The sequence below is a fragment of the Xenopus laevis genome, chromosome 2S, assembly GCF_017654675.1.
Source record: "Xenopus laevis strain J_2021 chromosome 2S, Xenopus_laevis_v10.1, whole genome shotgun sequence".
Taxonomy (NCBI): domain Eukaryota; kingdom Metazoa; phylum Chordata; class Amphibia; order Anura; family Pipidae; genus Xenopus; species Xenopus laevis.
The window spans coordinates 42,416,284-42,429,852 of record NC_054374.1 but is presented as its reverse complement, the minus strand read 5'-3'; the positions used below and the strand labels follow the sequence as shown (position 1 = coordinate 42,429,852).

The 13,569-nt window shown below is 39.4% G+C and overlaps 1 protein-coding gene across 1 annotated transcript in view; it reads right to left on the bottom strand.

Moving 5' to 3' along the window:
• Positions 1–13,569, bottom strand: part of XB5951253.S (provisional ortholog of Mov10 RISC complex RNA helicase S homeolog) — a 111,418-nt gene that overhangs the window by 70,919 nt on the left and 26,930 nt on the right. Inside the window, exons 6-8 of the mRNA XM_041583711.1 lie at positions 11,372–11,506; positions 7,995–8,157; positions 7,132–7,286 (exon numbers count right to left, since the gene is read on the bottom strand). Coding sequence (XP_041439645.1) covers positions 7,132–7,286; positions 7,995–8,157; positions 11,372–11,506 — 453 coding nt within the window. The remainder of the gene's footprint in view (positions 1–7,131; positions 7,287–7,994; positions 8,158–11,371; positions 11,507–13,569) is intronic.

The window sequence follows — 13,569 nt, the reverse complement described above, 5'->3', positions numbered from 1 at the left end:
ATCATATGCCGAAACTGCGGCAAAGTGTGTTTCTTTAATAGCCAGTGTCTAGCCACCGGTTGGTCCGTCTTTCCCGTCGAGAGGGCGCTCCTTATCGCACTTCTGTGATTATTTATCCTTTCCCTGTACGTGGTTGTGGCTTTCCCCACGTAGTGTAACCCACAAGGACACCATGCCATATATACTATATGATCACTCGTGCAGGTCACCTTGTGTGTAATCTGGAATTTAGTTCCCTTCCACGGATGGGTAAAGTAGGTCCCTTGTGACATCCCTCCACATGTCATGCAGCCCAAACACCTAAAGCATCCTTTTTTCAGGGGCTTGTCCAACCACGTGGTGTGCTTTTTCTGTGTCTCCCCCAGGATTTTCGTAACCAAAATTTCACCCAAGTTCCGGCCTCTCCTGAAAGCCATCAGTGGTTTTTTGTCCTGGAATGGTAGATTCTGGTCCGTACTGATTATTTCCCATCGCCTTTTCAGCGCTTTCTTCAAGCCTATGCTAGCATTCGTCCACTCTGTAGTAAAAATGATATCTGGGGGGGCTCTTCCCTCCTTTCTCACAGGGTCCAATAACTCCTCTTGGTTGTATTGCTTAGCTCTCTTACATTGTTCATCAATTAAATCCTTCGGGTATCCCCTCATGGCAAATTGATCAGCCAGAGTGGAGAGTTGTAGTTCTGCTGTAGTCCTTTCTGAGTTGTTCCTTACAATCCTGAGGAACTGAGAGAATAGGACCCCCCGGGACATGTGTGGAGGATGATGTGTGCTAGCCTGTATCAGGCTGTTTTTGTCTGTTGGCTTTTTAAAGAGTGTCGTCCCTAGTCTATTCTGTTTTTTAAAAATGGTCAGATCCAGGTAATTAACTTGCACCTTATCATAGGTCATGGTTAATTTGATGGGGGAATCTAATGAGTTTAGATCTCTATGGAACTCAATTAATTCACTTTCCGTCCCAATCCATATCAACAACAAGTCATCGATATATCTTTTATACAGGAAAATTCTATCGCCTCCCATAGGTAGTAGCCAATTCACCTCATAGTCCTGCATAAATAAATTAGCAAATGACGGGGCAACATTAGATCCCATGGCTGTCCCCGCCAATTGTAGATAAAACAATCCATTGAATGTAAAGTAGTTATGCGTCAAAATTAAATCTAACAGAGACACTAGGCATTCTGTGGGGGGGTTTCCCGTGTGTGAGCGAGAGAGAGCTTCCCTGCAGACCTGTACACCAGCCTCATGAGGAATCACTGTGTATAAACTAGCCACGTCCATGGTGACTAGTATGCTATCAGGGGGAATCACCTGGTCCTTTAATAAGGACAACAAGTGACCCGTATCCTTGATATAAGATCGCATTTGTTGCACAATGGGCTGGAGAAAATGATCAATATATACCGACACAGGTTGAAATAGTGAACCTATGGCGGAGATAATAGGTCGCCCGGGGGGCTTATCCAAATTTTTATGGATCTTAGGTAGTGTATATATATACGGTATCCTCGGGAATTCCGTGGTCAAATATTGGCTAGTCCCTTCATCTATCCACCCCGCCATAAGGGCTACTCTCACCTGTGTATCCAACAGTTTTTTATATTCTAAGGTCGGGTTCCCCCTCAGCCTCCTGTACGTCGATCCATCCGTTAGTTGTCCCATTACTTCCTCTATGTAGTATTGTTTGTCCAACACCACTATAGCTCCCCCTTTGTCCGCTTGTCGTATAATAATATCCTCATTTGCTTTTAGAGTTTTAATCGCCACCTGTTCATCCCTGGTCAAATTTGGAAAAGTTTTTTTCTTCTTCTCTGTCATTTTGGATAAGTCCTTATCCATCAACTGTGTAAAGGTGGCTATGGAGGGGGGAGTGTTCTGTGGCTCAAATATGCTCTTGGCCCTAAAAGGAGATGGTGTTACCTGTCCCTTATCCTTGTAGTAATCCTTCAGTTTAAGAAGGCGTTTAAATCTATGGATGTCCTTATATGTCTCAAAGGGAGCTGTATAATTGGTAGGGATGAAGGGACTAGCCAATATTTGACCACGGAATTCCCGAGGATACCGTATATATATACACTACCTAAGATCCATAAAAATTTGGATAAGCCCCCCGGGCGACCTATTATCTCCGCCATAGGTTCACTATTTCAACCTGTGTCGGTATATATTGATCATTTTCTCCAGCCCATTGTGCAACAAATGCGATCTTATATCAAGGATACGGGTCACTTGTTGTCCTTATTAAAGGACCAGGTGATTCCCCCTGATAGCATACTAGTCACCATGGACGTGGCTAGTTTATACACAGTGATTCCTCATGAGGCTGGTGTACAGGTCTGCAGGGAAGCTCTCTCTCGCTCACACACGGGAAACCCCCCCACAGAATGCCTAGTGTCTCTGTTAGATTTAATTTTGACGCATAACTACTTTACATTCAATGGATTGTTTTATCTACAATTGGCGGGGACAGCCATGGGATCTAATGTTGCCCCGTCATTTGCTAATTTATTTATGCAGGACTATGAGGTGAATTGGCTACTACCTATGGGAGGCGATAGAATTTTCCTGTATAAAAGATATATCGATGACTTGTTGTTGATATGGATTGGGACGGAAAGTGAATTAATTGAGTTCCATAGAGATCTAAACTCATTAGATTCCCCCATCAAATTAACCATGACCTATGATAAGGTGCAAGTTAATTACCTGGATCTGACCATTTTTAAAAAACAGAATAGACTAGGGACGACACTCTTTAAAAAGCCAACAGACAAAAACAGCCTGATACAGGCTAGCACACATCATCCTCCACACATGTCCCGGGGGGTCCTATTCTCTCAGTTCCTCAGGATTGTAAGGAACAACTCAGAAAGGACTACAGCAGAACTACAACTCTCCACTCTGGCTGATCAATTTGCCATGAGGGGATACCCGAAGGATTTAATTGATGAACAATGTAAGAGAGCTAAGCAATACAACCAAGAGGAGTTATTGGACCCTGTGAGAAAGGAGGGAAGAGCCCCCCCAGATATCATTTTTACTACAGAGTGGACGAATGCTAGCATAGGCTTGAAGAAAGCGCTGAAAAGGCGATGGGAAATAATCAGTACGGACCAGAATCTACCATTCCAGGACAAAAAACCACTGATGGCTTTCAGGAGAGGCCGGAACTTGGGTGAAATTTTGGTTACGAAAATCCTGGGGGAGACACAGAAAAAGCACACCACGTGGTTGGACAAGCCCCTGAAAAAAGGATGCTTTAGGTGTTTGGGCTGCATGACATGTGGAGGGATGTCACAAGGGACCTACTTTACCCATCCGTGGAAGGGAACTAAATTCCAGATTACACACAGGGTGACCTGCACGAGTGATCATATAGTATATATGGCATGGTGTCCTTGTGGGTTACACTACGTGGGGAAAGCCACAACCACGTACAGGGAAAGGATAAATAATCACAGAAGTGCGATAAGGAGCGCCCTCTCGACGGGAAAGACGGACCAACCGGTGGCTAGACACTGGCTATTAAAGAAACACACTTTGCCGCAGTTTCGGCATATGATTATAGACCATGTTCCTGCACCCAGGAGAGGGGGGAATAGAGGCTTACTATTACTACAGAGAGAATCCAGTTGGATTTACAAATTGGACACTTTGTCCCCTAGAGGACTCAATGAGACCCTACCCATGTCCCACTTTTATTGACTAGGCATCAGATGGACGATCCCACAGTCGATTGGTACTTGGAACTTTTTACATCGGGTAGTATTATTTAATGCAGCCTGATGTTTTAGTGGCTGGGTCAGACTCTTTTTTTGCTTTTTCTTTTTCTTCTTCTTTTTCTTTGTATTTATTCATTTTTTTTTTCTGTATATTTTTGTGTACAATACAGGGATAATCTGTAGGTTTTCTCCTTTTCATTTTTTCTCCGATGTTGGAACGATGATATTACTGGTGGTAATGACATTAATAACAGCACTATCCTATATCTGGTTTGACACACAGAGATACCAGTATATGGACAAAGTAACGAAGAAACATGAATGTAAAATAGCAATTAAGTTGGTAACTTTGTGTCCATTTTTGTTGCTGTTCTTTAGGATGCTTCGGTGCCCCAGGGAAGAGGGGAGGGGCTGGAGGAGGAGTATGTCCGAGGCCAGAGGAGTACACCGGTTTAGCTGGAAGACCTACACCTGTAGGTAAGATCCCATGGTATTGCTCACAAGACCCCCAGGAGAGCGTGATGGCCAGGTGAGTCCATTAGCCGTGTATTACTGCCACCCCAGTTGATGTACATGACTTCGCTCCCAAAGAGCAGGAGGTGACCTCGGGTTTATACCCAAGGTCTACCCCCTGTGGAGGTAGTAGCGATGTCAGGACAAGTGCCTATGGGAGAGAAAGGGGTTGATTGGCAGCAGATCGGTGGACTACACATTTAAGTTGGTGGAGCGCAGCGCAATGGCAGGACGCGCGCCGCTCACCATAGTAACAGGGGCGGAGCTGTTGTGAACTACCGGATGTAAGGGAAGAAGGCGCAACGGAAGGTTATTCCAGCTATCCATACCGGTATGTGCACCCTGCGCTGGCGGGACCAACAAGGGCCAGTACAGCCTCTTCTCTCTTTCCCTCGGGTAAGTGTGCCCTGGATGATATCTGGGACACTTATGTTTTTTTTTTTTTTTTTTTTTGGCTGATGTTTTTAAGACACGGCACTTATCTATTTGGACACAAATAGTCACAGATCAAACGCAAGGTGATGTGTGTACACAAAATGAGGCACTGATTTATACGTTTGTCACTATAGATGACGCACTGCACTAAAGCTGTTTATAAGATCACAATTAACAATGTGAATACTATATGAGGGTAAATATGCCAATTAATTGACGCACAGTGATGATGTCACATATGATGATTGGACACCATTTTGTTCACCTATAAAGTTTGGAGCACATGTATGGGGTTTTTCACTTCCTGAAGACGGCGCCAGTAGAGGAGCCGAAACGTTGAAATAAAAGTTTTTTGATTTTTTCCACAAGAAATTCCTTGGAGTGCGGTTTGTTACTACTATATATATATATATATATATATATATATATATATATATATATATATACAGTAGAACCCACATTTTACATGTCCTGATTTTAGGTTTCCGCTCATTTTACATTGTTGTTTTGTGGTCCCACCTATATATTATGCATTTCATGCATATCATGCATTTTTTTCTGGCCCTCTGAAAAATTTAAAATATGCATTCTATACTATATATATATATATATATATATATATATATATATATAGTCAAATACAAGAGTCCTCTGCACTCAACCCATTATCAATATATTTAAGACAGCGACATTTGTGCATACTGGTACTGAAAAATGCCTTACCCTTTAAACAAAACAGGGATTGTTTGTCCATATATTGCAATATATTTAAGCTGGCCAACTACGTCAAAGTCATCCCATATCTGGCCAGTCCTATGCTCAATTTTATCTGATTCATTAAGAATTCAATTGCTTAATTATACATTTTACAAAGGGACTAGGTTTTACCTGCAACTTACTTGCTGTTTTCAAAGTAAACCCCCATACTTGGCTGCCCTTTTATTAGACACCAGTGGGATCACCTGACTATAGCTGGGAAGGGTGGGAGCTACAACATGGAGCTGGTCACTGCTCCTGTATAACTATAACAAACAAGGGAAAGTTGTGCTCACCACTATTTTTTAAAACCATTAGGCGGGGGTGCAATGAGGCTGTGACCACAAAATACATATAGTCAAATACAAGAGTCCTCTGCACTCAACCCATTATCAATATATTTAAGACAGCAACATTTGTGCATACTGCTACTGAAAAATGCCTTACCCTTTAAACAAAACAGGGATTGTTTGTCTATATATATATATATATATATATATATATATATATATATATATATATATATATATATATATATATATATATATATATATATATATAACTTCCAGATGAGTATCCGCACTCCAAGGTCAATCTTAATAGAGGCAGGGGTGCACGGTAAATCTTGTATACACCAGTGTTTTTCAGACCAGCATTCCCTTTTATGTAAAACAAATAATCTTTTATTGTTGCATCATTAATCAACGTTTCGGTCCCTGTTGGGACCTTTTTCAAGGATGATACAAAATGTGATAAAACCAAACATTAAATAACCATGTGCTTCATACCAAACCAATCCGTGTCCTCGTGTTCAATCTACCCTTAATTGATTAATTGGTTCCATACCAAATCCTTAGACAATTCAAGTGTAAAACATTTTTCTAAAAAACATTTTTTTTAAAAATGTTGTGCAAATGATGTAACCAACATATCAATGTGTGTTATAAAAATGTAAATATTCAATAAATACTTTTTAAAAATATCTGTGCCTGTGTCCATGTAAATAATCACATAAATGAATTGTAAAACTACATTACATCCACAAGGTGTCCCCAGTGTGCTTTAAAAAGACACTTGACACGAGGACACGGATTGGTTTGGTATGAAGCACATGGTTATTTAATGTTTGGTTTTATCACATTTTGTATCATCCTTGAAAAAGGTCCCAACAGGGACTGAAACGTTGGATAATGATGCAACAATAAAAGATTATTTGTTTTACATAAAAGGGAGTGCTGGTCTGAAAAACACTGGTATATATATGTGTGTGTGTGTGTGTGTGTGTGTGTGTGTGTGTGTGTGTGTGTGTGTGTGTGTGTGTGTGTGTGTGTGTGTGTGTGTGTGTGTGTGTGTGTGTGTGTGTGTGTGTGTGTGTGTGTGTGTGTGTGTGTGTGTGTGTGTGTGTGTGTGTGTGTGTATATATATATATGTGTGTGTGTGTGTGTGTATGTGTGTTTGTGTGTGTGTATATATATATATTTATATATATATATATATATATATATATATATATATATATATACATATACATACAGTAGCATTTTAACTGATTGCGTGATTATGCCAGGCGTCAAACCTATTTCAACACTGATGAAGAATTTCAATGGTTCCTAATAAGTGATCTTTTATGATCTTGTCATAGAAACTGGAAGCAAAACATTTCTAATTCTACACCGTTCCTTGAGAAATTGCCATTTATGACTCACTTTGAAGAAAATCCAAGTTTAACTCTCTCCATTTCCACTCCATGTACATAACCTTTGTAGCTGATAATTCCAGGCTTGCCCCGTTCATCAGAGTATGTCGCAAACAGGTGATCTCCTCTCAGCACAGAAGGCCTGTTTTCAGCTAGGCCTGGAACCTGTAGAAACATATTCATTCAATTAACTTTTTTGCCATGTTCTTCATTTTATTTATAGAATGTTTATGCAATACTGTTTCATAAACACTGTGCATTGTGCACTAGTATATTGATCATCACTGCATTACACTGTCACCACATTACATTATTAAGGCACAAGCTGACCCTGTGAAACCTGCATGGTGAAGGGGTAGGCAGAGTACAAGGGGTTATCTACCCCATTGACACTTCTCTATTGTACTGATAGTTTGGGCAGAGTGACACAGTTCTTCTTCTCACTTCCACATCTGCCAATGCACCATGTACCTGTACTGGCCAGCGTGGAAAATCACCAGATGAAATTTCAAATCCACCCAAAGCCTGAACTGTCTAATTTATACAGAATCAGCGGGCTGCCCTATATGTACAAAAAAATCATTGTCTCGTACGGTTTTATTTGGACATGTATTTGTCTCTGTACCTTGGAGTAATTTGCATGTCTCCGCCCATAATATGGGAGTTAAAGTCTCATTTTTGGTATTAAGGCAGTGCTATGTATATGGCACAAGGCAAGTAAATACCTTCTGTTTTCAGAAGGCTTTACATTGCATCAGGCCGGACTGGCAATCTGTGGGTTCTGGCAAATGCCAGAGGGGCTGCTGTAAATTGCCATACTTTTTATCTGAGAGTTACAACAGAACTTCAATACAGTAGCATGCTTCAACAAACCTTTAAGGTTAAGAGCCTTCTGTTATCAGGATCCACCTCCATTGTATAGTCCTTTTGATCATATTGCCTGATGTCAATCTCCATTTGTATTTCCTCAAGGTAAAGTAGTAGATGGAATCTCTTGTTGTAATTATTAAAGTCCAAGGGATTATTCAGCAGATCTCTAATGTGGTAGAGAGAATATTAAATCCCTAATGAGCTTCTGTTTAGTTTACCCAACATCTAGGGCCTTATTTATCTCAGAGTGAAGTATTTTAATCAAAAAGTCCAACCAAACTAGAATACATGGGGTATATTTATGAAAGAGTGAAGTTAAAGATCACCACAGTCTGCTAGATTAAAATTCCGCCACTCTCCATTAATTTCTATGGGATTTTGAAAGGCGTATTTATCAAAGGATGAACTTTCATTTCCACCCATTGATGAATACTCTTTTAAAAATCCCATAGAAATGAATGGAGAGTGGCGGAATTTAACTCTGGAGGAATGTGGTGATCTGTAACTTCACTCTTTTGATCAATATACCCCCATGATCGGATCTTATTAATTATTAAAATATCACAATTTAATCGGATTGGGGACAAACATGAAAAAATGAGCAAAAATGCGGATCAGAGTTTTTTCCCAAAAAGCCCAAGGTTTTCCTATTTTTGCCCGAAAAGTCGAAAATAGTCAGATTTTCGGGCTAAGTTTCAGTGGTCTCAGACCACAGAAACTTCCAAAAAGGATAGGGACCTCTCCCATTGACTTATATACAACCCCGGTATGTCTGAGATGCCAGATTTTTTAACTTTTTCCATCCTTGGGGTTTAATAAATCTCTAAAAATTCTAGGTTTTTTTCCACTAAAAGATTTGGATTTTATAGTAAACAAACTCTTTTTGAGTTTCAATATTTTGAGTTTTTCGCATTGGGACTTTAATAAATAACCCCCCTAGAGTCAAGTTCAAAAGAGAAGTAAGTGTCAAAAGCAAACATAATTTCCCCTTAACTGCATTAGGTTCACTTTTCCAAGTGATAATGTTTTTCCCAACCTACAGAAGGGGAAATGCACCATAGTTATATAGTTAGTTTTGGTTTAAAAAGACCAAAGTCCATCAGGTTCAATCTCTGCAAATGGTGCAAACACTATGGGGCAAATTCAATAAGATCCGGCGCACTTCGGCAGGCGTAGTTTCGCCTACGCTACGCAAATTCACTAAAATGCGGAGTTGCGCTAAGGGAGGCGAACGGTAGCGAAGTTGCGCCAGCGTTAATTCGTCAAGCAAAGCGAAGTTACGTTATCGATGCCTAATTTGCATACGGTGCCAAGTTAAAGTACAATGGACGTATATGTAGCACCAAATACATTACACTACACTAGCTGGGAAAGCTTCATAAAATAAAATAGAGTTGTTATTTTGTCCTATACATGTGCCCACTGTATAGTTTAGGTGCCGTATGTTAGGAAATATATGGGGGAAGGAGGGTACCCCCAAAAAAATGTACAATCTTTTTTAGCCTATCACCCTTAAAAAGGAAATGACGCCAGCGTTTTTGGGACTTAGAAAAAATTTCAACTTTTTATGAAGCAAGCCCTATCTACTCTATTGCACTTCGCCTGGTCTCAGTTGGCAAAGGCAAGTCTGGCACAAGAAATAACGTTCATGAAAATCCGCAAGTTAGTGAATTAGTGTAGTTACGTCCCTTCGCCATAGCGCAACTTCGCCTGGCGTAAGGGTGCGAAGTAGCGCTAGAGTAGGTCCACTTTGCTAGCGAATTTACGCCAGCACCCGTTACGCTGGTGAATTTGCTGGTGAATTTGCGCTATCATTAGCCACTTCACGCTTTAGTGAATTTGCCCCTATGTAACCAAGTTATATGTCCCTATCTGCCTTCTCGGTGGTCTTTATGCTAATGAATGACAAGTGCCCTATTGAATGGACACAGAGTGGTGGCTTGCACTTAAGCTTGTATTTTGGCAAAAAGGTCTTCCTTTGACCATTCTGTGTGTATCCAACTGTGCTCTTGTCATTCACTGGTATATGGAGTGGTCACAGATGGAAAGGGACGAGGTGTCCTTCACTGCTTTCTCCAGCAGCTTGCAAAACATCCTATGTGCAAGGGGCCCTTAGTGCGTATTATGTACAAATGTCTTGGGTTACTTTCAATTACTGTCTTAATGTCTATTGATTATTTAAATAAACAAGCATTCACTATTTTCATGCAGTTTACAAGTTAATAATTAAGTCCAATATCTCTCAAGTAGAAACCAATAACCTCTATGCCAGGATTGAGTTATTTGCAACCCTTTTAAGTGCCCCCAGTTATGTAACATGTTTCCAGCAGTATAAAATGTTAGGCTAGGGAAGCACACTAATAATCCATTTACTACTGTTTAAAATGAAATATAAAATCTATATGAAAAAAAAAAAGAATTATTAAATTACATAATGGCATATGATAAGGGGAAAATATCACCTTTTTGACATGAGCTCAGTTGCCCTTCTGTTAAAAAGGTGCATAACACTATCTAAACTTCCAAAAATAAATATAAATTTATAAACATTTTTTTACAGACATACCTAGTTCCAGATATTGAAAGGAAACAACTATACTATGTCTGTACTCGTTGGGCTGGTCACTCCCCACCCTTAGGCTCACAGTGTAATGCAACCCCTCCCTTATCTTGTTCCATTGCAAAATCGTCGATTCTGGGATTTTAAGTCCATCTGCTTTATGTAGTTGGAGGTTCACAGATTCTCTTGAAAGTAGAGGGACTTCAAGTCCTAAAATCCATCACTCAACAATGTATGACTGGAGGGAAGGGTTTATATGTACTTCCAATGTCAGAGACATATTTATCATGCACTGGTATTTTATGCTGAGCTGTAATAATTCTTAGCAATGAGGGGTGTTAGAACTTAGCCGTTTTGATATGAGTCACTTCACATGTCAGTCTTTAGATAACATGAACAAAAATATGATTGTGGGAATCCTTTGGGGATTTTTTTTAATAAATCCCTCCCTACCTCTGCAAAATGGGAAATCTGTCACAAAAATATCTACCAAACCAAATACAAACCCTAATTGAATACATTAAAATGTAATTATATATGTAACCAAAATATTTTCACACTCCCTTGTCCAGAGCTATAAAAAGGATTTGAATTTAGTTCTGCTGAACAGTTAGGATTTTACCCAAAAGTTGACATTCAGCTGGAGCTTGAACCAAATCTAGGATTCATTGAATCCCCAATTATAAGCCAAATGGCAGATGTCTGTAGCAGTTTTAAACGGCTATGCAGGCTTGGTCTAGTTAGGATGAGGGCAGTCTATATTATTAGTAGGTTTTATTCTCCTTGCTGGGTTTTTTAGTGCTATGTAATCAAGACTTACCTGTCTTGGTTTCCTGAACGTCTCTTACCACCTGCATCATGGTTGAATACACCTGCCTTAATGCTGTCCCTGAGATATGGAGGTAGAGGAAATTGTCTTAGAGGGATTTCCATCTGTAGTTGATAATTCACTAAACTAAAAAAAGAAAAAAAGAAAACATTATACATGTTGTATTCAATATTGTTTTTATACAACTTATATATTTTAATTAAATTTGCATTTTAAGGGCTGAACTACACAGATGCGCCGAATCTAATGTAAGTAATACAAATGTCGCATCTACAAACTGATTGCATACTGTCAGATGCGAATGCCAACAGTCGTGTCATGACAGATGCAATTAGTTTGTAGATGCTACATTTGTATTACTTATTAAATTTGGCGCATCCGACGTGACGCCTGTGTTTCCTCTCATCACATCAGATCAGAAGGACGCACACCATGTAGTTCCAGCCTATCTGTCCAAAAACTACCCTATCTTTCTTTCAAAATAGGAAAACAGATTGAAGTTCCATTTATGCAGTTTTGTAAATCTTTTTAACAGAAGACAAGGACAAATTATGGTAAACTAAAAAAATGGTAAATTACGTTAAAGTATTCATGAAAGGAAAGGTTAACTGGATTTTGAGTTCTTGGGATCTTAAAAATATTGTTTAAATTAAGGTAAAATTGAATAACAAGTGAAATAACTCAAAAATCACAAATAATGAAAAACAATTGCAAATTGCCTAAGAATATCACTCTCATTATCATAATATATATAGGTCAAAGAAATGTGGGACAACTTTAGAGAGCGGGGGTACGAATCGAGAATTCTCCAGCAGGCATTGGATCTGGCCAGACGTAGAATTATTGGCTCTGCTAATAAGCCAGATGATAGAATTGGGCGGATGATGCAACTAGGTATAATACATCCTCTTACTTTATAGACAGATTGGTGAAAGAGAATTGGCCTATTATTAGGACGGACAAGGATCTTGGTAGATTGTGTCCTAATCCACCAATGATGGCGTATAGCAGAGGGCAAAATCTGCGTGATTTGTTAGTTGCGACAGATCCAGTGGGGTGCTACCAGAGACCACAGTCTGGTTGGCTCAAAGCTGGGAAACCGGGGTGTTACAGGTGTATTAGTTGTACGTCTTGCAGGTACGTGTCACCTGGGGAGGTGTTTTACCATCCACACACGGGACAGAAAATAAAAATGAAACACCGTATTACGTGTACAACCACTCATGTCATATATATGATAACATGTCCATGCGGACTTTCCTATGTAGGCAAAACAGACATGACTCTGCGATTACGCATGGACGGACATAGGTCCGCAATAAGTACAGCCTATAGGGATGAGAAATCAGTGAAACCAGTCGCAAAACATTTCCTTGAAAAGGGACATAGATTGCCTACGTTCAAGTATATTGGTATCGACCATGTGACAGATCAAAGTTACTGTTACAATGAGAAACATATTGGATAAAGAGATTAGGTACTATGACTCCAAAAGGTTTGAATGAACAATGTTTCTTTAACTGTTTCCTCAGTCAGAGATAAAATAGTTACATTTATAACAAAGTCCTTGGATAGGGGATTATTGTGCAACTTAGCTTCAAAGACTGTTTTAATATTTAATATTTATTGTGCTGATTATTTATAAGGTATTTACGGATTAATTAGTGTATTCATTATATGGAGGTGATATCAGTAGATGTCACAGTAATAGCTATATGTCCTAATAATAATGAACTTCTGAGATTGTTTTTTTAAAAAAGAAAAAAGATGGCTATGCAGTGATGATGTCTAACGGGATGTAGTGATTGGTGGTTAGTGGGTGACACTTGGCACACCCCTTGGGGGGGCTGTATGTATTTAAACAGCATTTTTATATGGATTTGTAATCTTGATAAAGGCTCTGGACACGAGCCGAAACGTTGATTACTGTAATTATGACAAAATAAACTAATTATTTATTGAAGAAATCCCAGGAGTGTGCCACTATTTTTCGTTTGTGTGTGTGTATATATATATATGTATATATTGTAACAGAAATGCTGGGAAATTGGTTGAAGGGGTGTATGTATCATCCAGATTTCTGTCATACTGTTTTTAAGCAACCAGGTAAATGTAAATTTTTTCACGTGTCTGTGGCTAGCTGTAATAGCCGGAAAAAAGGACCCGGTTTACAAGAGTGTTGAGTGTTG